Genomic DNA, 26,424 nt, shown 5'->3' with positions numbered 1-26,424 from the left:
TCCACGTGGCCACAGGCAGAGAGATTGTTGGCAATGTCCATGCTCTCAGACATGATTAGACAGCTGCACTTTACATTGGACTCCCACTGAAATAATCAGATGTGAGACAGTCACAGGGAGAGACCCCCTCCATCAGCTACATTTCCTGCACAGTCACTTGCAGAGGTAAACTGTTGCGACTGTAAGGCGGCACGGTGGCGCAGCGGTAGAGTTGCCGCCTCACAGCGCCAGAGACCCGGGTTCGATCCTGACCACGGGTGCTGTCTGCATGGAGTTTGCACGTCATCCCTGTGACTGCGTGGGTTTGCTCCGGGTGCCCCAGTTTTTCCTCCCACATTTCAAAGACGGGCGGGTTTGTAGGTTAATTAGCATCAATAGAAATCGTAAATTGTCTCAAGTGTGTAGGATATTGCTAGTGTTCATAACGTCTAGGAGCTGAATGAGGCCATTCGGCCCATCAAGTCTAATCCGTCATTCAATTATGGCTGATCTAGCTCTCCCTCCTAACCCCATTCTCCTGCCTTCTCCCCATAACCCCTGACACCCGCATTGATTAAGAATCTGTCAATCTTTGCCTTAAACATATCCACTGACTTGGCCTCCACAGCCGTCTGAGGCAATGAATTCCACAGATTCACCACCCTCTGACTAAAGAAATTCTCGCTCATCTCCTTTCTAAAGGAGATCTAGATGTCAACTTCTTTACATCGGCGAAACCAAACGCAGGCTCGGCGATCGTTTCGCTCAACGCCTTCGCTCAGTCTGCCTTAACCAACCTGATCTCCCGGTGGCTGAGCACTTCAACTCCCCCTCCCACTCCCAGTCTGACCTTTCTGTCATGGGCCTCCTCCAGTGCCATAGTGAGGCCAACCGGAAATTGGTGGAACAGCACCTCATATTTCGCCTGGGCAGTTTGCAGCCCAGCTGTATGAACATCGACTTCTCCAACTTTAGATAGTTCCTCTGTCCCTCTCTTCCCCTCCCCCTTCCCAGTCCCGCCCCCCGACATCAGTCTGAAGAAGGGTCTCGACCCGAAACGTCACCCATTCCTTCTTTCCTAAGATGCTGCCTGACCTGCTGAGTTACTCCAGCATTTTGTGAATAAAATCCTTTCTAAAGGCACGTCCTTTTATTTTGAGTATATTAGTGTATGGGGTGATTGCTGGATGGCATGGACTCGGTGGGCCGAAGGGCCTGTTTCCGCAATGTATCTGTATCTCTAAACTAATTATACCTCTAAGTGAGCCTGCAGCTTGCCAGAACACTGTTTCAAATAAATAACCTCAGATGTACTTATGGTGAATGCCCCATCATTGGATCATACCCTGGAGGAAGCTATTCACATGTTCACAAGGTATAGGGTTAGAATTGGGCCATTCGGCCCATTGAGTCTACTCCACCATTCAATCATAGCTGATCTCTGCCCCCTAACCCCATTTTCCTGCCTTCTCCCCATAACCCTTGGCACCCGTACTAATCAAAAATCTATCTATCTCTGCCTTAAAAATATCCACTGACTTGGCCTCCACAGCCCTCTGTGGCAATGAGTTCCACAGATTCACCACCCTCTGACCTAAGAAGTTCCTCCTCATCTCCTTTCCAAAAGAGCGCCCTTTAATTCTGAGGCTGTGCCCTCTGGTCCTAGACTCTCCCACCAGTGGAAACATCCTCTCCACATCCACTCAATCTGTGCCTTTCATTATTCTGTAATTTTCAATGAGGTTCCCCCCCCCCCACTCGACCTTGTAAACTCCAGTGCTTCAAGCCCTACTGGTCTGTGCTGGCTCTTTGCTGATGTTATATCCATTCCTCCTCCCCTGCCTTATCCCACAACCCTGCTATTTCTTTCAATTTCTGATCCAAATCCCTCCAGAAAACCACAACTGAATCCGCCTCCGCCTTCCTGTCTGCTGATGCGTTCCAGATGCATCTGACATACAAGTTACCTTTTGCTTCTGAAGCCAGATCTGTCTTCGTTCCATCTTCTCTGCCTTGTGTTTCTATTAATTGGTGAACTTTTCTCACTCTCTCTACTCTGTGAGATTATCACAACCCATAATCTGCTCTAAAATGAATTTAGTTTAGTTTAGAGGTACAGCGCGGAAACAGGCCCTTCGGCCCACCGTGTCCACTCTGACCACCGATCCTGTACACTAACATTATCCTACACACACTAGGGACAATTTACAATTTTTTACCGAAGCCAATTAACCTACAAACCTGTACGTCTTTGGGATGTGGGAGGAAACCGGAGCACCCGGAGAAAACCCACGCGGTCACAGGGTGAACGTACAAACTCTGTACAGACAGCGCCCGTAGTCAGGATCGAACCTGGGTCTCTGGCGCTGCGAAGCAGCAACTCTACCGCTGCGCCACCGTGCCGCAATTATTCCAGGCTCTCCAGTCTTCTACCCATTACACAGTGGAGCAGTGGGTAGAGCTGCTGCCTCACAGAGCCAGAGACCCCGGTTCAATCCTGACCTCGGACATTCTGTGCACATTCTCCCTGTGACTGTGTGGGTTTCCTCCGGGCGCTCCGGTTTCCTCCCACATCCCAAAGGTGTGAGAGTTTGTAGGTTAATTGGCTTATGTTAACTTGTGTAGGGAGTGGACGAGAAGTTGGGATAATCTGGAACTGGTGTGAGTGGGTGATCGATGGTCGGTGTGGACTCGGTCAGCTGCAGGCCCTATTTCCCTGCTGTGTCTCTAAAACTAAAAACTAAAATGCAAATCCTTGAACCTGGTACCATCTTTGTAAATCTTTAGGAACATGACCCATAATAACCACACCAGAGACCTGGGTTCGATCCTGACTACGGGTGCTGTCTTTTGGGAGTTTGCACGTTCTCCCCGTGACCCGCGTGGGTTTTCTCCGGGTGCTCCGGTTTCCTCCCGCACTCCAAAGATGTGAGGGCTTTTTGGTTCTGTAAATTGTTAATTGTCCCTAGTGTGTAGGATTGTGCTAGTGTACTCTGGGCCGAAGGGCTTTATGTTAAGCTGTATTTTGGCGGGGATTTCAACGTATGGATATTATTACACTGCATGTTTAATGCAGAAACAATGAAGAAACAATGCAGAAATACTGTGGGTAAAGAAAGACACAAAGTGCTGGAGTAACTCAGCAGGTCAGGCAGCATCTCAGGAGAACATGGATAGACTTTAGACTTTGGAGAAACAGCGCAGAAACAGGCCCTTGCGGCCAGCCAATGCGGCACGGTGGCGCAACGGTAGAGTTGCTGCCTTATAGCGAATGCAGCGCCGGAGGCTCTGGTTCGATCCTGACTAGGGGTGCCGTCTGTACGGAGTTTGTACGTTCTCCCCGTGACCTGCGTGGGTTTTCTCCGAGATCTTCGGTTTCCTCCCACACTCCAAAGACGTGCAGGTTTGTAGGTTAATTGGCTGGGCAAATGTAAAAATTGTCCCTAGTGGGTGTAGGATAGTGTTAATGTGCGGGGATCGCTGGGCGGCGCGGACCCGGTGGGCCGAAGGGCCTGTTTCTGCGCTGTATCTCTAAATCTAAAAAATCTTTTAAAAAATCTTTTAAAAAGTCCACATTGTCCAGCAATCGCCCTGTATACTCGCACTATCTTACACTCGAGGGACAATTTACAATTTTTTTACTGAAGCCAATTAACCTACAAACCTATGTCTTTGGAGTGTGGGAGGAAACCGGAGCACCCGGAGAAAACCCACGCAGGTCACGGGGAGAACGTACAAATTCAGTACAGACAGCGCCCGTAGTCAGGATCGAACCTGGGTCTCTGGAGCTGTGAGGCAGGCCGCAAGGACTCGGTTCCTCTGGTTTTGATGAAGGAACAATTAAGTTTGGCTGCTGACGATTTGAGATGGAATGTCACGGATATTAATGAGGCCACTTTCCCAGAATCCGCCTTCTTAAAATCCACGATCCAGCTGAATGTAATCTGCGCGCGTTTGACTCGATTGATGTGAAAATGAATGGTACAGATTGTTTACAGCATCGAGTGAAAGTCAGAGTTCAGATTGACTGTTTCAGCTCTCTGGGGTGAGAAAGGAACTGGACAGCTGGTTAGTATCCACGCTGAGGGCTTGAGGGATCCTATTCCATACGTTATGTCATGGGATAATGCTCCCAGAGGCCGTGCTCCAGCTGTGGTGTGGAGTGTGGGCTGAGGACCCGTTTCCCAAGCCTGCACCCCTGCCAGGCCGACTCACCCACTGGTCAGTCCGTGGGAGCACCCTAGGGTACAGGCTTCCTGTGTTGCATTCCCAAGGCCAGACGCAAGTGCACCTCCAGACTCGGGGAAGGTTTCCTTCCCAGTTGTTATCAGACAATGGAACCATCCCATCACCAACCAGAGAACAGTCCTGAGCTATTATGGCGGTGCTGGCTCGAAGGGCCGAATGGCCTCCTCCTGCACCTATTGTCTATTGTCTATTATCTACCTCAGTGGAGACCCTCGGACTGTCTTTGATTGGACTCTACTAGACTTTATCTTGCACTAAACGTTATTCCCTTTATCACGTGTTTGTGCACTGTAAACAGCTCGATTGTAATCACGTATTATCTTTCTGCTGACTGGTTAGCACGCAACAAAAGCTTTTTACTGTACCTTGGTACACGTGACATAAGCTAAACTGACTAGCACGGTGGCGCAGCGGTAGAGTTGCTGCCTTACAGTGAATGCAACGCCGGAGACCCAGGTTCGATCCCGACTACGGGCGCCGTCTGTACGGAGTTTGTACGTTCTCCCCGTGACCTGCATGGGTTTTCTCCGAGATCTTCGGTTTCCTCCCACACTCCAAAGACGTACAGATATGTAGGTTAATTGGCTTGGTAAAATGTAGAAATTGTCCCTAGTGTGTGTAGGATAGTGTTAGTGTGCGGGGATCGCTGGGCGGTGCGGACCCGGTGGGCCGAAAGGGCCTGTTTCTGCGCTGTATCTCTAAACTAAACTAAACTAAATTCGTGCTCTAATTCACCATACAAGCCCATCAGAATTTAGAGTTTGGAGATACAGCACGGAAAAAGACCCTTCGGCCCACCGAGTCCGCGCCGACCAGCGATCCCCGCAAACTATCTCTATCCTACACACGAGACAATTAAAAAAATTCTACCAAGCCAACAAACCTGTCCTTCTTTAGAGTGTGGGAGGAAACCGGAGCACCCGGAGAAAACCCACGCAGTCACGGGGAGAACGTGCAAACTCCGTACAGACAGCGCCTGCAGTCAGGATGGAACCCGGGTCTCTGGCGCTGTGAGGCAGCAACTCTACCGCTGCGCCACCGTGCCACCCTCACTAAAGGCTCAATCACGAAGATTGTTCGAAATAACTCCTAAACAGGAGTCAAGATCGCCCCATCAACGGGAGGCTCGAGGCCCCCGGACCGCGGGAGAACAAAGAAGGGAAGAGATTAGACGTTTTTTCGCCTTCCATCACAGTGAGGAATGTGGAGGAGTCACTGGTGGTGGACGTTCATGTAAAAATGTATTTTGTGTGTCCTGTTGCTGTTTATTGGTATGACTGTAATGGCAAATGAAATTCCTCGTATGTTGCAAAACATACTTGGCTAATAAAGTATGATTGTGATGATTAGTATTATGATTATTACCCTCTAACTTTTATAACTTAGAGTCATAAACTTTATAATCTAAAGTTTTAAGAGAGAATTATTTTAAAGAGTACAAACGCACGATAATGCCTTGCCTCTTGTTCACATCTGTTAGCGTTATAATGCAACATCTGCCTTTTTGTTAGCCAGTTATATTAAAATGCCATGTGGTCTTCCTGTTCGTTCTGAACTGGAGATTACATACCACCCACCAATGTTAGTATCATATTTAATGTCAAAGAGCTGTCTCCTATGCTGGGGCTCCTTTTATGACATCTTGGTCGAAGAAATCTAGTATTAGCCCTAAACCTTTGGACTACATTGGACTTTCCTAAGTATCATCCCTTGGGGTCCATTCATCATCATAACCATAATTATACTTTATTAGCCAAGTATGATTTGCAACATACGAGGAATTTCATCGGAATAGTGTCCAGAAGAGTGAAAAGTCTGGATAGAGTGGATGTGGAGAGGATGTTTCCACTGGTGGGAGAGTCCAGGACCGGAGGCCACAGCCTCAGAGTAAAAGGGTGTTCCGTTAGAAAGGAGGAAGAATTTCTTTAGTCAGAGGGTGATGAATCTGTGGAATTCATTGCCGCAGACGGGTGTGGAGGCCAAGTCAGTGGGTATTTTTAAAGTGGAGATTGACAGATGCTTGATGAGTCACAGAGTCATTGAGTGATACATTGTGGAAACAGGCCCTTCAGCCCAACTTGTGTACACTAGCCCCACCTGCCTGCGCTTGGTCCATATCCCTCCAAACTTGTCCTATCCGTATACGGTACGATTAGTACGGGTGTCAGGGGTTATGGGGCGAAGGCAGGAGAATGGGGTTGAGAGGGAAAGAGAACTTAGCCATGGTTGAATGGCAGACCTAATGGGCTGAATGGCCTAATTCTGCTCCTATCACATGAATTTATATGTAGTTTCGAGATTATGCATGGAAACAGGTCCTTCGGCCCACTAGGTACGCACCGACCAGCGATCCCCGCACATTAACACTATCCTACACACACTAGGGACAATTTACATTGATACCAGGCCAATTAACCTACAAACTTGTACGTCTTTGGAGTGAGAGGAAACTGAAGATCTTGGAGAAAACCCATATGGTCACGGGGAGAACGTGCGAACTCCTTACTGACAGCGCCCGTAGTCAGGATCGAACACTGGTCTCCGGCGCTGTAATTGCTGTAAGGCAGCAACTCTACCGCTGCGCCACCGTGCCGCCCTAGTTCTACATAAACTTGAGGTGATGTAAATCTCCACTGCTTGTGCTTTAACTCAAACCAGGTCCTATCCCCCATCGCTGAGCTTTCTATCTACAATAGCTCTTGATTTTAACAAAGTTTCTATTTTGAAATTCTCATCTTTTGTCATATACCCCATGATCTTGTTATCCTGCCTCACAGCGCCAGGCACCTGGGTTCGATCCTGTCTGTACGGAGTTTGCACTTTCTCCCTGCGACCACGTGGGTTTTCTCCGGGTGCTCTGGTTTCCTCCCACACTCCAAAGACGTACAGGTTTGTAGGTTAATTGGCTTCGGTAAAATTGTAGTGAATAGGATAGTGTTAGTGTACGAGGTGATCGCTGGTCGGTGCGGACTAGGTAGGCCGGCCAAATGGCCTGTTTCCGCGCTGTATCGCTAAAGTCTAAATTAATTACTTCAGTAGAACTGATTGTATAAGAAAATAACTGCAGATGCTGGTACAAATCGAAGGTATTTATTCACAAAATGCTGGAGTAACTCAGCAGGTCAGGCAGCATCTCGGGAGAGAAGGAATGGGCGACGTTTCGGGTCGAGACCCTTCTTCAGACTGAACAAGGGTCTCGACCCAAAACGTCGCCCATTCCTTCTCTCCCGAGATGCTGCCTGACCTGCTGAGTTACTCCAGCATTTTAGAAACATAGAAACATAGAAAATAGGTGCAGGAGTAGGCCATTCGGCCCTTCGAGCCTGCACCGCCATTCAATATGATCATGGCTGATCATCCAACTCAGTATCCCGTACCTGCCTTCTCTCCATACCCCCTGATCCCTTTTGTCAGTAGAACTGATTTGTTCCATTCAATCTAGGGTTGGATAGCAATGTTTTGTATTGGATCAACTAGTTCTAATTTACTAATGTTTCAATATTTTCCTTTGTGCAGATATGATTTCCTGTTTGAATAAAGGTATCCATTATTCTCAGCAACATTTCACGTGAGTCGGAATCTCTATGACCTTGGTCTTATTTGCAGTACGTGTTAAACTGTGCCTGGATCCAACGTTTTAGTGTCGGTTTGAAATATGAATAGCACAAGTGGTGATTTATTAAGGGGGAAGTGAGTGTGTTCTTAAACTGAAACACGCTGTGGCTCATTAGCAGCTGCCAAGAAATGGATTGGCCACAAAATTCTGGTGTAACTCAGCGGGTCAGGCAGCATCTCTGGAGAGAAGGAACAGGTGACGTTTTGGGTCGAGACCCTTCTTCAGATAGACACACAAAGCTGAAGTAACTCGGCGGGTCAGGCAGCGTCTCTGGAGAAAAGAAATGGGTGATGTTTTGGGTCGAGACCCTTCTTTAGACTGAGAAAGCTCTAGTTTCCTTCTCCCCTGATGTCACCTGCCGCCTGACCTGCTGAGTTATTCCGGCTTTTGGGTCTATCTTCAGTTCAAACCAGCACCTGCGGTTCCTTCCTACATGAGTGATAGGTGGGTACAGGTGAGGGTGGGTTTGATTAGCAGATGGGTGAACAAAGGCCAGTAGGGACAAAAGACTGAGATAAGCTGAGGTGTCACAAAATGGGAAGGCGGAGGAAAGGGAAATGATTAGATCTAAACCAGCATATGCAGTTCCTTCCCACACATTTTGTTTGTGCCACTGCAAATTCCCCTCAAGGTATACCTACTTTGAAGAGTTCTCCTCCTCTCTGGGGGTTCTGCAACACTCTCTCTCCATGCTGTGTTGTTCTGTATCATTTCATACCTCTAGTTTTCCTCTCCCCTGATTCTCAGCCTGAAGAAGGGTCCCGACCCGAAACGTCACCTATTCCTTTTCTCCAGAGATGCTGCCTGACCCGCTGAGTTACTCCAGCATTGTGTCCATCTAGGGGGAAATGGTTGTTGGTTAGTTATCAGCGAAGACATTGCAGGTAGGCGACTCTCCTCAACCGTATCTGAGGGATATAAGGATGCGATCAGTGGAAGTGGTGGGGGAGAGAGATAGGGTGGGGGAAGGGGGAGAGGGGAGGAAGTGCACGAGTTACTTGAAATTAGAGAAATCAATGTTCATACCGCTGGGTTGTAAGCTGCTCAAGTGTAAACCAAGACTCCAGAGTTTTGGTTTAGAGATACAGCATGAAAACAGGCCCTTCGGCCCACCGAGTACACTCCGACCAACAATCACACGTACTTCTATCCCACACACTAAGGAACAATTTACAGCAGCAAATTAACCGACAAAACCTGCACGTCTTTGGAATGTGGGCAGAAACCGGAGCACCTGGAGAAAATCCACGCTGTCACAGGGAGAACGTACAAACTCCGTACAGACAGCACCCGTAGTCAGGATCGTAACGTATGAGATTATTAAGGGGTTGGACACGTTAGAGGCAGGAAACATGTTCCCAATGTTGGGGGAGTCCAGAACAAGGGGCCACAGTTTAAGAATAAGGGGTAGGCCATTTAGAACTGAGATGAGGAAAAACTTTTTCAGTCAGAGAGTTGTGAATCTGTGGAATTCTCTGCCTCAGAAGGCAGTGGAGGCCAATTCTCTGAATGCATTCAAGAGAGAGCTAGATAGAGCTCTTAAGGATAGCGTAGTCGGGGGGTATGGGGAGAAGGCAGGAATGGGGTACTGATTGAGAATGATCAGCCATGATCACATTGAATGGTGGTGCTGGCTCGAAGGGCCGAATGGCCTCCTGCTGCACCTATTGTCTATTGTCACTGGGTCTCTGGTTGTTCTTAAACTCTGTGTGCACAACATAGCCCAAACAGTAATGTCAAATGGAATGTGTACATTAATGCAGACTTCATTGATTCGACGTTTAGCAGTCACTATTTGTTGCTTTTGTTACAGGAAGTATTGCCCAGCAGGCTGCAAAGGCATCAGTGGTGACGTCTGGGGAAACCATCAGGACGGCTATCGCGATGTGAGTAAAAATCACTCAATGACACTTGTGTAGGAAGGAACTGCAGATAGTAGTAATCCAGCATTTTGTGAATCGCTGCTCTAGATGTCAACTTATTTACATCGGCGAAACCAAGCGCAGGCTCGGCGATCGCTTCGCTCAACACCTGCGCTCGGTCCGCATTAATCAAACTGATCTCCCGGTGGCCGAGCACTTCAACTCCCCCTCCCATTCCCAGTCTGACCTTTCTGTCATGGGCCTCCTCCAGTGCCATAGTGAGGCCCACCGGAAATTGGAGGAACAGCACCTCATATTTCGCCTGGGCAGTTTGCAGCCCAGCGGTATGAACATCGACTTCTCCAACTTTAGATAGTTCCTGTCCCTCTCTTCCCCTCCTCCTTCCCAGATCTCCCTCTATCTTCTTGTCTCCACATATATCCTTCCTTTGTCCCGCCCCCCTGACATCAGTCTGAAGAAGGGTCTCGACCCGAAACGACACCCATTCCTTCTCTCCCGAGATGCTGCCTGACCCGCTGAGTTACTCCAACAAGAGATACGGAAGGGTAAGGTGTGAAAACTGGAGTGCAGGAGAGAGAATATTGCAGAACTTGTCGCAGAGAGGAGAACTTCTTCAAAGTGGGCACGCCTTGAGGAGATTTCGCAGTGGAGCAGATGACATGTGCAAAGTCCACACAATTAAATTTTATTGTCACATGTACCCAGATACAGTTACATTCTTTGTTTTTGCATACAATACACAAAGCACGCAAAGAGTCCCCCTCCCTGACTCAGTCTGAAGAGGTCTCGACCCAAAACGTCACACATTCCTTTTTCTCCAGAGATGCTGCCTGACCTGCTGAGTTACTCCAGCATTTTGTGTCAATCTTCGGTGTAAACCAGCGTCTGGAGTTCCTTCTTGCACGTTATGCTTGTCTGCTCCACTGCGAAATCTCCACATGTTATGCAGACTTGGAAGACGTTCTCCTCCTCCCTCTGACGAGTGTTCTGCGACAGCCTCTCTCGCTGCTCGAGTCATGGATGCAGGTCCCGCTTTGTTCTTCCCCTCCCTCCACCTCCCCCTCCCTGACTCTCAGTCTGATGAAGGGTCTCAACCACAAACATCACCTATTGCTTTTCTTCAGAGCAGAATTAGGCCATTTGGCCCCTCAAGTCTACTCTGCCTTTCAATCATGGCTGATCTATCTTTCCCCCTCAACCCCATTCTCCTGCCTTCTCCCCATAACTCCTGACACCGTACTAATCAAGAATTTATCAATCTCCTCCTTAAAAATACCCACTGACTTGGCCTCCACAGCCGTCTGTGGCAAAGAATTCCACAGATTCACCACCCTCTGGCTAAAGAAATTCCTCCTCATATATATCATTATATATAATGTCTCCAAATATAAATATAATTTTATATTGGAGACTTTTATATGATGCCTCCAATTAAATAATATAGTTTTATTTTGGAAAACTTATATATAATGCCTTCAATTATATAAATATAATTTAATATTGGCGACATTATATAATGCCTCCAATTATGTAAGCTTGTAAGTCATAGGAGTAGAATTAGGCCATTTGGCCCATTGAGTCTACCGATGTCAACTTATTTACATCGGCGAAACCAAGCGCAGGCTCGGCGATCGCTTCGCTCAACACCTGCGCTCGGTCCGCATTGGCCAAACTGATCTCCCGGTGGCCAAGCACTTCAACTCCCCCTCCCATTCCCAGTCTGACCTTTCTGTCATGGGCCTCCTCCAGTGCCATAGTGAGGCCCACCGGAAATTGGAGGAGCAGCACCTCATATTTCGCCTGGGCAGTTTGCAGCCCAGCGGTATGAACATCGACTTCTCCAACTTTAGATAGTTCCTCTGTCCCTCTCTTCCCCTCCTCCTTCCCAGATCTCCCTCTATCTTCCTGTCTCCACCTATATCCTTCCTTTGTCCCACCCCCCTGACATCAGTCTGAAAAAGGGTCTCGACCCGAAACGTCACCCATTCCTTCTCTCCCGAGATGCTGCCTGACCTGCTGAGTTACTCCAGCACTTTGTGAATAAACACCTTCGATTTGTACCAGCATCCGCAGTTATTTTCTTGTATTCAATCATGGCTGATTTATCTTTCCCTCTCATCCCCATTCTCCTGCCCACTCCCCATAACCTTTGTGGTAATTTTATATTGGAGACATTAGACTTAATGCCTCATTTATATAAATAATAAACGACCCGTCGGGTTGCCGTGGTGACAGCGGTTGATGGAGAAAAAAAAGACACGCAATTTTAATATTATTGAGCGGTCAAACTTTAGCTTGAAGAAAATTTGAGCGTTTACCTCAGGAGTCATCGTTCAACAAAGCACGCGTTTAATGACAACATTGAACAAGGAAGTATTAGATCAAAATGGCGATGTTTATTTTATGGGGTATGTGTCCAAAACGCAGCCAAAACGGTACACGACAGCACAACAACTTATAGACAATAGACAATAGGTGCAGGAGGAGGCCATTCGGCCCTTCAAGCCAGCACCAACATTCAATGTGATCATGGCTGATCATTCACAATCAGTACCCCGTTCCTGCCTTCTCCCCCATACCCTCTGACTCCGCTATCCTTAAGAGCTCTATCTAGCTCTCTCTTGAATGCATTCAGAGAACTGGCCTCCACTGCCTTCTGAGGCAGAGAATTCCACAGATTCACAACTCTCTGACGGAAAAGGTTTTTCCTCACCTCCGTTCTAAATGGCCTACCCCTTATTCTTAAACTGTGGCCCCTTGTTCTGGACTCCCCCAACATTGGGAACATGTTTCCTGCCTCTAACGTGTCCAACCCCTTAATAATCTTATACGTTTCGATACGATCCCCTCTCATCCTTGTAAAAGGAACTTGATGCTGCACAGCGCAGGCGAATGGTGAGTAAGGTGCCCCTAAAAGGATGAGATAGGACACTGGTTGAAGAGTCTGGACGAACGATACAGATAAAACATAATGCACTTTTGAGGCTTATGTCAATGAAAATTCTGATGGAATAATTCAGGAGGCCATGAACTGAAACACTGATAACCAAGACTCCTGGGCAGATGATTCAAAATCCACCAGAATGTGATAATTTGAGTTGAATAATTTGAAGCTGATGGTTTTCTCTCTGCCCTAGACATCTGTTCTGTGCAAGGCGGCTGTGCACGCCGGGGCAATAGCTGATGAGCTAGGAGGACAAGTGTCGGTGACGCTGAAGAAAGGAATCACCTTGTACGAAGCCGCCTCCGCCAACGGAATTTCAACCAGAACGTAAGTGAGAAAACGCATTGTTGTTGGTAAAGGTTTTCCCATTAAACTGCCACAACTTGTGGCGCAGCGGGTAGAGGTGCTGCCTTACAGCGCCAGAGACTCAGGTTCGATCCTGCCTACGGGTGCTTGCCTGTACGAGTTTGTACGTTCTCCCCGTGACCTACATGGGTTTTCTCCGGGCGCTCCGGTTTCCTCCCCCACTCCAAAGACGTGCAGGTTTGTAGGTTGATTGGCTTTGGTAAGATTGTAAATCGTCCCTCGTGTGTCGATAGTGTATGGAGAATCGCTGGTCGGCGTGAACTCGGTGGGCCGAAGGGCCTGTTTCCGCACTCACAACTAAACTAAACATGGGGTTGCACAGTAGCGCAGTGATAGAGTTGCTGCCTTACAGGGCCAGACATGCAGTTTCGATCCTGACTTTGGGTGCTGTCTGTACAGAGTTTGCACGCTCTCTCTGTGACCTGCGTGGGTTTTCTCCGGGTGTTCCCGTTTCCTCCCACGCTCCAAAGACGTGCAGGTTTGTAGGTTAATTGGCTTGGTAAAATTGTAAATTGTTCCTTGTGTGTGTAGGATCGTGTTAATGTGCGGGGATCAGTGGTCGGCGCGGAATCGGTGGGCCGAAGGGCCTGTTTCCACGCTGTATCTCTAAATTAAACTAAATGTCTGTTTTCTTCCAGGGGTTCCTTGTCTGAGAAATGCATCAAGATTAGAACAGGTAAGAGAACAGACTTGTGTTTTGTTTCTAATTTATTTCTCCCAGGTTGTGGATGGCACTGGCAAGGCTGACATTAATTGCTCCATCAGTGATCTTCCTTGCCTCATAAGTTTACTGATCGTTGCACCACTCTTGATTCCATTTGGAACTCCATAATAAATGGGAGGTTTTAACTTTGATTTGTTCAGCATGATAATTCAACAATATAATTGTGTAAACAATATATCGTCGGCGTGGTGGCGCAGCGGTAGAGTTGCTGCCTTGCAACCCCAGACACCTGGGTTTGATCCTGATTACAGGTGCTGTCTGTACGGAGTTTGTACGTTCTCCCTGTGACTGCGTGGGTTTTCTCCGGGTGCCGGTTCCCTCCCACACTCCAAAGACGTGCATGTTTGTGGCCTAATTGGCTTGGTAAAAATGTAAGTTATCCCTAGTGTGTGTGGAGGGTAGTGTGAGTATCACTGGTCGGCATAGACTTGGTGGGCCGAAGGGCCTGTTTCCACACTGTATCTCCAAACTAAACTAAACACAAGGTTCAGGGCAGAAAGAAGATGTGAGCATGAGTGGGTCAATAACGTAACATAAGCACAATCAGACTGATCTTCCAATGGTTGAGAAGGCCTGCTATTCATTGGGCATGTGCCAGCTAAGGTGGCCATCTCGTGCCTGGGTCCAGAGCAGAAGAGGAAAGTTAGACCAATGATGGATAGGAGGTATTTAGAAGGCTCAGTACCAAATGTAGGCAATTGTCCACGTTCATAAGTGATAGGAGCCGAATTAGGCCATTCGGCCCATCGGCTATTTGGCCCATGTGCAGGGATCACTGTTCAGAGCAGACTCGGTGGGCCGATGTATCTCTTAACTAAACTAAAGGATTTTGAACCATCTTAAAATTTCCCATTGTGGCGCTGGATGTTTACGATCATCTCTGCGCTCTTGGATTGGAGCTGTGGTTACTGAATACTCCGCCATTCAATCATGGCTGATCTATCTCTCCCTCCGAACCCCATTCTCCTGCCTTCTTCCCTTAACCTCTGACACCCGTACTTAATCAAATGGGATTAGCCCAGCGTGTTAACTTGGTCGTCATGGACAAGATGGGCCGAAAGGCCTGTTTCCATTGCTGCACAGCTCTATGACCAACCTCATCAAAGCTCTATGACCAACCTCACCACAGCTCTATGACCAACCTCACCATAGCTCTATGACCAACCTCACCATAGCTCTATGACCAACCTCACCATAGCTCTATGACCAACCTCACCATAGCTCTATGACCAACCTCACCATAGCTCTATGACCAACCTCACCACAGCTCTATGACCAACCTCACCATAGCTCTATGACCAACCTCACCACAGCTCTATGACCAACCTCACCATCCCACAGTCTGGGTTTGTAGAGAAAGCAATGACATTTCTACAGGATGTTACTAATGCTGCTTAGTGATAGAGCAATATCTCTTTCACGTACAGCAAACAATTTATTTATTAGCTGCTTATTACATGCATTGTAAAGACGTGCAAGTTTGTAAGTTAATTGGCTTCTGTAAATTGTCCCCAGTGCGTAGGATAGATCTAGTGTGTGGGGGATCACTGGTCGGTGTGGACAGGGCGGGCCAAAGAGTCTGTTTCCACGCTGTATCTCTAAACTAAACCGAACTAAAGGTGTGACTAACATTTTACGTAGAACGAGATCTAGTCCCATTATATAATAGACTATAATTTCCCATCCTTGCCTGCTGCCTGGAAGCACTCAAAGCAATAAACGCTGATTATATTTGAATGGTAATTGTCGGAGATTACTACGATAGATCAATTAGCTTCGACACAGGGCGGCACAGTGGCACAGCGGTAGAGTTGCTGCCTTACAGCGCCAGAGACCCGGGTTTGATCCTAACTATGGGTAATATCTGCATGGAGTTTGTACGTTAGAAACATAGAACATAGGTGCAGGAGGAGGCCATTTGGGCCTTCGAGCCAGCACCACCATTCAATATGATCATGGCTGATCATCCAGAATCCGTACCCCGTTCCTGCTTTCTCCTCATACCCCTTGATTCCGTTAGCCCTAAGAGCTATATCCAACTCTCTCTTGAATACACCCAATGAATTGGCCTCCACTGTCTTCAGTGGCAGAGAATTCCACAGTTTCACAACTCTCTGAGTGAAAACGTTTTTCCTCATCTCTGTCCTAAATGGCCACGGCCATTCTTCCCCGTAACTTGCGTGGGTTTTCTCCGGGATAGAAACATAGAAACATAGAAAATAGGTGCAGGAGTAGGCCATTCGGCCCTTCGAGCCTGCACCGCCATTCAATATGATCATGGCTGATCATCCAACTCAGTATCCTGTACCTGCCTTCTCTCCATACCCCTTGATCCCTTTAGCCACAAGGGCCACATCTAACTCCCTCTTAAATATAGCCAATGAACTGGCCTCAACTACCTTCTGTGGCAGAGAATTCCACAGACTCACCACTCTCTGTGTGAAGAAATGTTTTCTCATCTCGGTCCTAAAAGACTTCCCCCTTATCCTTAAGCTGTGACCCCTGGTTCTGGACTTCCCCAACATCGGGAACAATCTTCCCGCATCTAGCCTCTCCAACCCCTTAAGAATTTTATATGTTTCTATAAGATCCCCCCTCAGTCTTCTAAATTCCAGCGAGTATAAGCCTAGTCTATCCAGTCTTTCTTCATATGAAAGTCCTGCCATCCCAGGGATCAATCTGGTGAACCTTCTCTGTACTCCCTCTCAGGCTAGAATGTCTTTCCTCAGATTAGGAGACCAAAACTGTACACAATACTCCAGGTGCGGTCTCACCAAGGCCCTGTACAACTGCTGCAGAACCTCCCTGCTCCTATACTCGAGTCCTCTTGCTATGAATGCCAACATACCATTCACTTTCTTCACTGCCTGCAGCACCTGCACGCTTGCTTTCAATGACTGGTGCACCATGACACCCAGGTCACGTTGCATCTCCCCTTTTCCTAATTGGCCACCATTCAGGTAATACTCTGCTTTCCTGTTCTTGCCGCCAAAGTGGATAACCTCACATTTATCCACAGTATATTACATCTGCCATGCATTTGCCCACTCACCTAATCTATCCAAGTCACTCTGCAGCCTCCTAGCATCCTCTTCGCAGCTAACACTGCCACCCAGCTTCATGTCATCCGCAAACTTAGAGATGTTGCATTCAATTCCCTCGTCCAAATCATTAATATATATTGTAAATAACTGGGGTCCCAGCACTGAGCCTTGCGGTACCCCACTAGTCACTGCCTGCCATTCTCCGGTTTCCTCCCACACTCCAAAGACGTGCGGGTTTGTAGGTCAATTGGCTTGGTCTGATTGCGAACTGTCCCAAGTGTGTGTAGAATAGCGTTAGTGTGCGGGGATCGCTGGTCTGTGCAGGGATTGCTGTTCAGAGCAGACTCGGTGGGCCGATGTATCTCTTAACTAAACGAAAGGATTTTGAACCATCTTAAAATTTCCCATTGTGGCGCTGGATGTTCACGGTTATCTGTGGGCTCTTGGATTGGAGCTGTTGTTACTGAATACTGTTGACAGGGCTTATTAATAGAAGTGGGCAAATATATTAATAGCAGGATGCTGTTGTTCAACGTTAAATCTTACTGTCTCGTAAAGCAGGAGACTTTCCAATCATCTGCACCACTTATTAGTTGTGGATCTGGCAAGAAGCCACATCCCTTCCAGTCTCTGTAACAAGGTACAGATAGAAGCTAATAAAATAAAATGCTTGCTCAAGGTTTAGTTTAGAGATACAGCTTGGAAATGGGCCCTTCTGCCCACCGACTCCGCGCCGACCAGCGATCCCTGCACATTGACACACCAGAGACAATTTACAATTTTACCGAGTCAATTAGCCGACAAACCTGCACGTCTTTGGAGAGTGGGAGGAAGCGGGAGACCCCGACGAAAACCCACGCAGGTCATGGGGAGAACGTACAAACTCCGTACAGACAGCACCTGTAGTCATGATGGTGCCCGTGTGTCGGTCTCTGTAAGGGAGCAACTCTATCGCTACGCCACCCTGCCAACGTTGAAATATCGTACTCAACCTAGGTTGGATTAACAGATTAAACATGTGTACACTGGAATTTAGAAGGATGAGACGAGATCTTATCGAAACGTATAAGATTATTAAGGGGTTGGACACGTTAGAGGCAGGAAACATGTTCCCAATGTTGGGGGAGTCCAGAACAAGGGGCCACAGTTTAAGAATAAGGGGTAGGCCATTTAGAACTGAGATGAGGAAAAACTTTTTCAGTCAGAGAGTTGTGAATCTGTGGAATTCCCTGCCTCAGAAGGCAGTGGAGGCCAATTCTCTGAATGCATTCAAGAGAGAGCTAGATAGAGCTCTTAAGGATAGCGGAGTCAGGGGGTATAGGGAGAAGGCAGGAACGGGGTACTGATTGAGAATGATCAGCCATGATCACATTGAATGGTGGTGCTGGCTCGAAGGGCCGAATGGCCTCCTCCTGCACCTATTGTCTATTGTCTATTTCTCTGCGTGTCTATTGTGAGAGAGGCAAGATTTAAAGGAGATGTATGGGGCATTTATTTGTTTTAGAGGGTGGTGGGTGCCTGGATGGTGGTGGAGGGAGATACGATAGTGGCATTGAAGAGGTTTTTGGATAAGCACATGGATATGCATGGAGTGGAGGGATATGAATCAGAAAGTAATTAGTTTAATCTGGCATGATTCTCGGCACAGACTTTGGTGGCTGGCCTGTTTCCAAGCTGTATCTCTCTGAGACTCACAACCAGCAATGTTGGTCAGGTACTTTAGATTTTAGAGATACAGCGCGGAAACAGGCCCTTCGGCCCGATTTGTCCCCGCTGACCAGCGATTTACCCCCCTTCACTAACACTATCCTACACACTGGGAACGATTTACAATTTTACCAAAGCTAATTAGCCGACAAACCTGGACATCTTTGGAGTGTGGGAGGAAACTGTGGCACCTGGAGTAAACCCACACAGTTCACTGGGAGAACGTACAAACTCCATACAGACAGCGCCCGTAGATAGGATCGAACCCGGGTCTCTGGCGCTGTGAGGCAGCAACTCTACCTCTGCGCTACTGTGCCATCTCCGATATTTTTAGGGCAGAGATAGATAGATTCTTGACTAGTACGGGTGTCAAGGGTTATGGGGAGAAGACAGGAGAATGGGGTTAGGAAGGAGAGATAAATCAGCCATGATTGAATGTCGGAGTAGACTTGATGGGCCGAATGGCCTAATTCTGCTCTCATGCACTTACTGAGTTATCTCTCCGTAGACTGCGGTACTGTTCTGGACAGCAGAAACATCACAGCCTCGTCCTCCTGGGCAGAGAAGACCAACACTGGCAAGCTCAACATCTGGTCTGCCGACAACGCTCGGGCAAGCGGCAAAGGACCTCCATGGGCCTGGGCAGCGAGCGTTCCCAGCGACAAGGAATGGCTTCAGATCGACCTCGGAGAACGGAGGAACGTTACCGGTTAGTCAAGTGACAGCATTTGACATAGAAACCTAGACACACGGTGCAGGGGTAGGCCACTCGGCTCTTCGAGAGTCAGAGGCGTACAGCTTTGCAGGTTGAAGAGCTGTGGTTAAAATTGTAACTTGTCGCTAGTGTGTAGGGTAGCGCTAGTGCACGGGCTGGTCGCTGGTCGGTGGGGTCTCTGTGAGCCCGTTCCTGCGCTGTATCTCTGATCTAAACTCTACCAGCTGCGCCATTCGGGCGGCACGGTGGCGCAGCGGTAGAGTTGCTGCCTCACAGCGCCGGAGACCCGCTTCAATCCCAACTACGGGTGCTGTCTGTACGGAGTTTGTACGTTCTCCCCGTGACCTCTGAGATCTTCGGTTTCCTCCTACGCTCCAAAGACGTACAGGTTTGTAGGTTAATTGGCTTGGTAAATGTAAAAACTGTCCCTAGTGGGTATAGGATAGTGTTAGTGTGCGGGGATCGCTGGTCGGCGCGGACCCGGTGGGGCTGTTTCCGCGCTGTATCTCTGAAACTAAAAACATTGTGCCAGCCACCGTTAATCTCTCCTGCTTTCTGCTCTGCCATAGACTCTCCTTATTATTCTTCCACCTCATAGAAACATAGAAAATAGGTGCAGGAGTAGGCCATTCGGCCCTTCGAGCCTGTACGCACCGCCATTCAATATGATCATGGCTGATCATCCAGCTCAGTAACCTGTACCTGCCTTCTCTCCATACCCCCTGATCCCTTTAGCCACAAGGGCCACATCTAACTCCCTCTTAAATATAGCCAATGAACTGGCCTCAACTACCTTCTGTGGCAGAGAATTCCACAGACTCACCACTCTCTGTGTGAAGAAAGGTTTTCTCATCTCGGTCCTAAAAGACTTCCCCCTTATCCTTAAGCTGTGACCCCTAGTTCTGGACTCCCCCAACATCGGGAACAATCTTCCCGCATCTAACCTCTCCAACCCCTTAAGAATTTTATATGTTTCTATAAGATCCCCCCTCAGTCTTCTAAATTCCAGCGAGTATAAGCCTAGTCTATCCAGTCTTTCTTCATATGAAAGTCCTGCCATCCCAGGGATCAATCTGGTGAACCTTCTCTGTACTCCCTCTAAGGCTAGAATGTCTTTCCTCAGATTAGGAGACCAAAACTGTACGCAATACTCCAGGTGCGGTCTCACCAAGGCCCTGTACAACTGCAGCAGAACCTCCCTGCTCCTATACTCAAATCCTCCTGCTATGAATGCTAACATACTTTCTCCCTGTTCTTCACAGGAATTCTGACCAAAGGCAGCACCAACAATGGATATAACTTCTATGTGAAGACATACAAGATCTCCTACAGCAAGGATGGAAAGACATGGCGATTCTACAAGAGGAAAAACAGCAGGGAAGATCAGGTGAAGCTTGCTTCATTTAAACCACAATAACTGGTGTGCAGTTCTGGTCACCCAACTGAAGGAAGGATGTGGAGAAAGGAACAGCAGATGCTGGTTCACACCGAAGATAGACACAAAATGCTGGAGTAACTCTGCGGGTTGGGCAGCATCTCTGGAGAAAAAGGATGGGTGACGTTATTCCCGGTCTGAAGAAGAGCTCTGACCCAAAACGTCACCCATCCTTTACTCCAGAGATACTGCCTGACCTGCTGAGTTACTCCAGCATTTTGTCTATCCTATATATAAATAATATATATTATTTATATCATTATATATAAAATTATACATATAAATATATGTGTGTGTGTGTGTGTGTGTGTGTGTGTGTGTGTGTGTGTGTATACATGTATGCATATACAAACACACACACACGCTGAACTTTTTTTCTCGTTCATTATTCTGTTTACAGTGTATTATGTTTACATATTACAAGGTCTCAACCTAAAACGTCACCCATTCCTTCACTCCAGAGATGCTGCCTGTCCTGCTGAGTTACTCCAGCATTTTGACTTAGATTTAGAGATACAGCGTGGAAACAGGCCCTTCGGCCCACCGGGTCCGTGCCGCCCAGCGATCCCCGCACACTAACACTATCCTACACACACTAGGGACAATTTTTACATTTACCCAGTCAATTAGCCTACATACCTGCACGTCTTTGGAGTGTGGGAGGAAACCGAAGATCTCGGAGAAAACCCACGCAGGTCACGGGGAGAACGTATGAACTCTGTACAGACGGCGCCCGTAGTCAGGATCGAACTGCATTCGCTGTAAGGCAGCAACTCTACCGCTGCGCCACCGTGCCGCCATCTTTGTGTCTATCTTTGGTGTAAACCTGCATCTGCAGTTCTGTGTTTCAGTTGCTATATTTATCTCCTGTGCAAGAGGAGTTGAGTATAGGAGCAAAGAGGTCCTTCTACAGTTGTACCAGGCCCTGGTGAGACCGCACCTGGAGTACTGTGTGCAGTTTTGGTCTCCAAATTTGAGGAAGGATATTCTTGCTATGGAGGGCGTGCAGCGTAGGTTCACTAGGTTAATTCCCGGAATGGCGGGACTGTCGTATGTTGAAAGGCTGGATCGATTGGGCTTGTATACACCGGAATTTAGAAGGATGAGGGGGGATCTTATTGAAACATATAAGATAATTAGGGGATTGGACACATTAGAGGCAGGAAACATGTTCCCAATGTTGGGGGAGTCCAGAACAAGGGGCCACAGTTTAAGAATAAGGGGAGGCCATTTAGAACGGAGATGAGGAAGAACTTTTTCAGTCAGAGAGTGGTGAAGGTGTGGAATTCTCTGCCTCAGAAGGCAGTGGAGGCCAGTTCGTTGGATGCTTTCAAGAGAGAGCTGGATAGAGCTCTTAAGGATAGCGGAGTGAGGGGGTATGGGGAGAAGGCAGGAACGGGGTACTGATTGAGAGTGATCAGCCATGATCGCATTGAATGGCGGTGCTGGCTCGAAGGGCTGAATGGCCTACTCCTGCACCTATTGTCTATTGTCTATTGTCTATTGTCTATAATATTTCTCCTCTGCTTATACAAAAAAGGTTTTTGAGGGAAACGTGAACAACCACCAACTGGTTCGCAACAACTTCATCCCGTCCTTTGTGGCGAGATACGTTCGACTCGTTCCACAGCGATGGCACCAAAGAATAGCTCTGAAGGCAGAAGTGATCGGTTGCAGGGTATCACCAAGGAATCGCACTCCTGGTAAAGTCTCAGCCGTTCCCACATCTTTCAGGAATGCAGGGTGATAACTGTTCCGAATGGACAAACCTGGCAAGAGAGAGGTTTTATTCCCATTTTCTCCAGGGTTTGAGTTGAAAACCTCACTGTCTCAATTCAAATGTTTTTGGTTCTTTTTCAGCATTTATGGAGGAAAGGTCAAAAACTTTTTCATCAGGTCCACTGCAAAAAAGGATGGGACTAACTGCTCCTTTTTAGATTTTAAACTTTGGAGATACAGTGCAGAAACAGGCCCTTCGGCCCACCGAGTCCACGCCGACCAGCGATCCCCGCACACTAGCACTATTCCACACACACACACACACACACACACACACACACACACACACACACACACACACACACACACACACACTAGGGACAATTTTTTTTTTAACAATTATACCAAGTCAATTAACCTACAAATCTTTATGTTTTTGGAGTGTGGGAGGAAACCAGAGCACCCGGAGAAACCCCACGCAGGTGACAGGGAGAACGTACAAACTCCGTATAGACAGCACCCGTAGACAGGATGGAACCCGGGTCATGGCTTAGTCAGGCAGCAACTCTTCCGCTAAGCCACCGTGCCAGTGACCCCGGTTCGATACTCTCCTCGGGTGCTGTCTGTGTGTAGTTTGCACGTTTCTGGGAGGTGGGGCCCACATCATCTAGAGGCTGAGAAGCTCGGGGAAGGGTCTTGGAAGCCGGGGGGGCTCCGTGCTATTCAACAAGGAAAACTGGCCCAATGTGGGTGGCACGGTGGCGCAGCGGTAGAGTTGCTGCCTCACAGCGCCGGTGACCCGGGCTTGATCCTGACTACAGGTGCTGTCTGTACGGAGTTTGTACGTTCTCCCCGTGATTTGCGTGGGCTTTTTCCGGTTTCCTCCCACACTTCAAAGACGTACATGTTTGTAGGTTAATTGGCTTGGTATGAATGTAAATTGTCCCTCGTGTGTGTAGGATAGTGTTAGTGTGTGGGGATCGCTGGTCGGTGTGGACTCGGTGGGCCGAAGGGCCTGTTTCTGCACTGCATCTCTAAACCAAACTAAAGGTTAATATTTGAAAATTGCCCCAATGTTAACATTTGAAAACTGAATTCAGAATCATCTCATTAGTTTAGAAAGAGAAACCCATTTTTTTTTTTAAATGCAAAAATATAACATAGCAGAGATTCCCGGAGCCCTCAAATATTGAAGTGACCCACAAATGAGTAGTTAGGGCCAGGATGTGGCTTCATGGATGAAGTCACTGTCTCAGCGAGTCCACCCCCTGTCCTTCCGGAGAAGACTAATCCATCTCCAGAGATGGTCGCCTTTCTTCTTAAGGAGACGTTATTAAAGTTCAGCTGGAGTTAGGAATGGAACTTGGGTGAGTGGGTGGTCTTTGTCTAACTTGGGAAGGCTCGATGTGAATCTGGCTGGGACAGAGAGATACAGCGTGGAAACAGGCCCTCCTCTGGCCCAACTTGCCCACACCGACCAACATGTCCCATCTACACTAGTCGCATCTGCCTGCGTTTGGCCCGTATCCCTCTAAACCTGTCCTATCCATGTCTAAATGTTTCCTAAACGATGCGATAGTACCTGCCTCGACTAACTCCTCCGGCAGCTCGTTGCATATACTTACCACCCTCTGTGTGTAAAAAAAAAAAGTTGTCCCTTAAATCTCCCCCCCCCCAACCTTCATCTTAAAGCTATGTCCTCTGGTTCTCGTTTTCCCCTTCTCTGGGTATGAGACCCTGTGCATTTACCTTATGTTTTCCTCACATGGTCTTGTACACCTCTATAAGATCGCACTGGGGACAATTTACAGAAGCCAATTAACCTACAAACCTGCACGTCTTTGGAGTGTGGGAGGAAACAGTGGCACCCGGAGGAAACCCACACGGTCTCGGGGAAAACTCCACACAGACAGCACTCGAGGTCAGGATGTAACCCGGGTCTCTGGCGCTATGAGGCAGCAGCTCTACTGCAGTGCCACTGTGCCACCGTTTAAATGCTTTATCATAGGTGTAAAATTCTTCATCACTACCTCCCTTGACACACACTGCCCACAATGCGGCTGACAAAATGAAAGCTCAGCTGCTGTGGCAGATAGATTGCTGATCCTTCACTGTCACCAGGTCTAAATCGTGCTATTCACTCCCTAGTGTGAGAGGATCCTTATTACACGAGCTCCAGAAGATGGCTCACCAAAATCTGCACAAAGCCAATTATCTATTTGGCAGCACAGTGACACAGTGGTAGTGTTGCTGCCTTACACCGCCAGAAACCCCGGGTTCGATCCTGACTATACTGTCCGCACGGAGGTCGTACGTTCTCCCTGTGACCAATTGGGTTTTCTCCGAGTGCTGTGGTTTCTTTCTACGTTCCAAAGAAGTGCGGGGTTGTGGGTTAATTGGCTGCTGTAAACTGTCCCTAATGTGTGTAGGACAGAGCAAGTGTACGGGTGATCATTGGTCCGTGCGGACTCGGTGGGCCGAAGGGCCTGTTTCCACGCTGTATCTCTAAACCAAACTAGACTAGATGAGCCATAAATGCTGGCTCTGGAAGTAATGACCTCACCCTGTAGATGAATAATAAATAAATGGATAAATGATATGGAATGCCTTATTACCAAACCACATCCTTCCCTTGAAATCAAACTCATAGCACAGAAACGGTGACACGGTGGTACAGCGGTAGAGTTGCTGCCTTACAGCGAATGCAGCGCTGGAACCCCGGGTCCGATCCCGACTACGGGCGCTGTCTGTACGGAGTTTGTACGCTCTCCCCGTGACCTGTGTGGGTTTTCTCCGAGATCTTCGGTTTCTCCCACACTCCAAAATCATACAGGTTTGTAGGTTAATTGGCTTGGTAAATGTAAAAATTGTCCATAATTGGTATAGGATAGTGTTAATAGACAATAGGTGCAGGAGGAGGCCATTCGGCCCTTTGACACCGCCATTCAATGTGATCATGGCTGATCATTCTCAATCAGTACCCCGTTCCTGCCTTCTCCCCATACCCCCTGACTCCGCTATCCTTAAGAGCTCTATCTAGCTCTCTCTTGAATGCATTCAGAGAATTGGCCTCCACTGCCTTCTAATGTGCGGGAATCGCTGGTCGGCGCGGACCCGGTGGGCCGAAAGGGCTGTATCTCTAAACAAAACTAAACAGGCACACCTTGTGCTTCCAAGATGGTGCCCAACACAGGTGACTATTTGTGTGCTAACCACAGAAGCAGATCTACAATCACATATTATAATGCATACGGCAGCAACTCCACCACTGCCTCTCTGAGCCACTCTCAGGTTTAGGTTTATTACTGTCATGTGTACTGAAGTACAGTAAAACGTTTTGTTTTGCATGCTATCCAAACAGATTAGATACGCTATACACAAATACAATCAAGCCAAACTCAAGTACAATAGGTAGAGCAAAGGGGAAGATACAGAGTGCAGAATATAGTTGTCAGCATTGTAGCGCATCAGTTCCATGGACAGAGTCCAATGTCCGCAATGGGGTAGAGGTGAATCGGACAGTACCCGAGCCAACGGAAGGACCGTTCAGAAGCCGGATAAGAGGGGAAAAGCTGTTCCTGAGTCTGGTGGTGTGCAATTTCAAGCTCGTGTACCTTCTGTCCAACAGGGGTAGGGTGGAGAGAATGACCGGGAGGGTGGGGTGTGGGGGGGAAGGGGAGAGAGGGGACTTAAGAAGGTATGAAGGAGGGAACAGAGCACGGTGACTGGGCCCACCGAGTCCATGTGATCACCAATACACTAGCTCTGTCCTACACGCATTAAGGACAATTTACAGCAGCCAATTAACCAACAAACCCGCACTTCTTTGGAACATAGAAAGAAACCAGAAGATGGGGGGAGACATTGGTGCACACAGGGGCTGCAGAGGGCTGGGGAAAAGAGAGGATTACTTGTAACTTCTCACTGTTTCTTCTTTCTAGATGTTCTGCGTAGTCCAAGGCCTTTGCCAAAGCCGACCTATGTGCCCACGGAAAGTACCACTCCTCCAGAGGTGGTGATTGTAGACGAACGTTTGCCAGGTAA

General features: G+C 48.0%; 1 protein-coding gene across 1 annotated transcript in view; it reads left to right on the top strand.

The window, feature by feature from the left end:
- The window catches only part of LOC144606728 (discoidin, CUB and LCCL domain-containing protein 1), a 70,142-nt gene that overhangs the window by 29,476 nt on the left and 14,242 nt on the right, over nucleotides 1-26,424 (top strand). Inside the window, exons 4-11 of the mRNA XM_078423057.1 lie at nucleotides 7,744-7,795; nucleotides 9,657-9,729; nucleotides 12,864-12,997; nucleotides 13,675-13,712; nucleotides 19,020-19,220; nucleotides 20,489-20,613; nucleotides 22,202-22,364; nucleotides 26,322-26,420. Coding sequence (XP_078279183.1) covers nucleotides 7,744-7,795; nucleotides 9,657-9,729; nucleotides 12,864-12,997; nucleotides 13,675-13,712; nucleotides 19,020-19,220; nucleotides 20,489-20,613; nucleotides 22,202-22,364; nucleotides 26,322-26,420 — 885 coding nt within the window. The remainder of the gene's footprint in view (nucleotides 1-7,743; nucleotides 7,796-9,656; nucleotides 9,730-12,863; nucleotides 12,998-13,674; nucleotides 13,713-19,019; nucleotides 19,221-20,488; nucleotides 20,614-22,201; nucleotides 22,365-26,321; nucleotides 26,421-26,424) is intronic.

This window comes from Rhinoraja longicauda, chromosome 27, assembly GCF_053455715.1.
Source record: "Rhinoraja longicauda isolate Sanriku21f chromosome 27, sRhiLon1.1, whole genome shotgun sequence".
Lineage (NCBI taxonomy): Eukaryota > Metazoa > Chordata > Chondrichthyes > Rajiformes > Arhynchobatidae > Rhinoraja > Rhinoraja longicauda.
The sequence above is the reverse complement of the archived record's forward strand: the minus strand, read 5'-3'. Positions and strand labels throughout refer to the sequence as shown.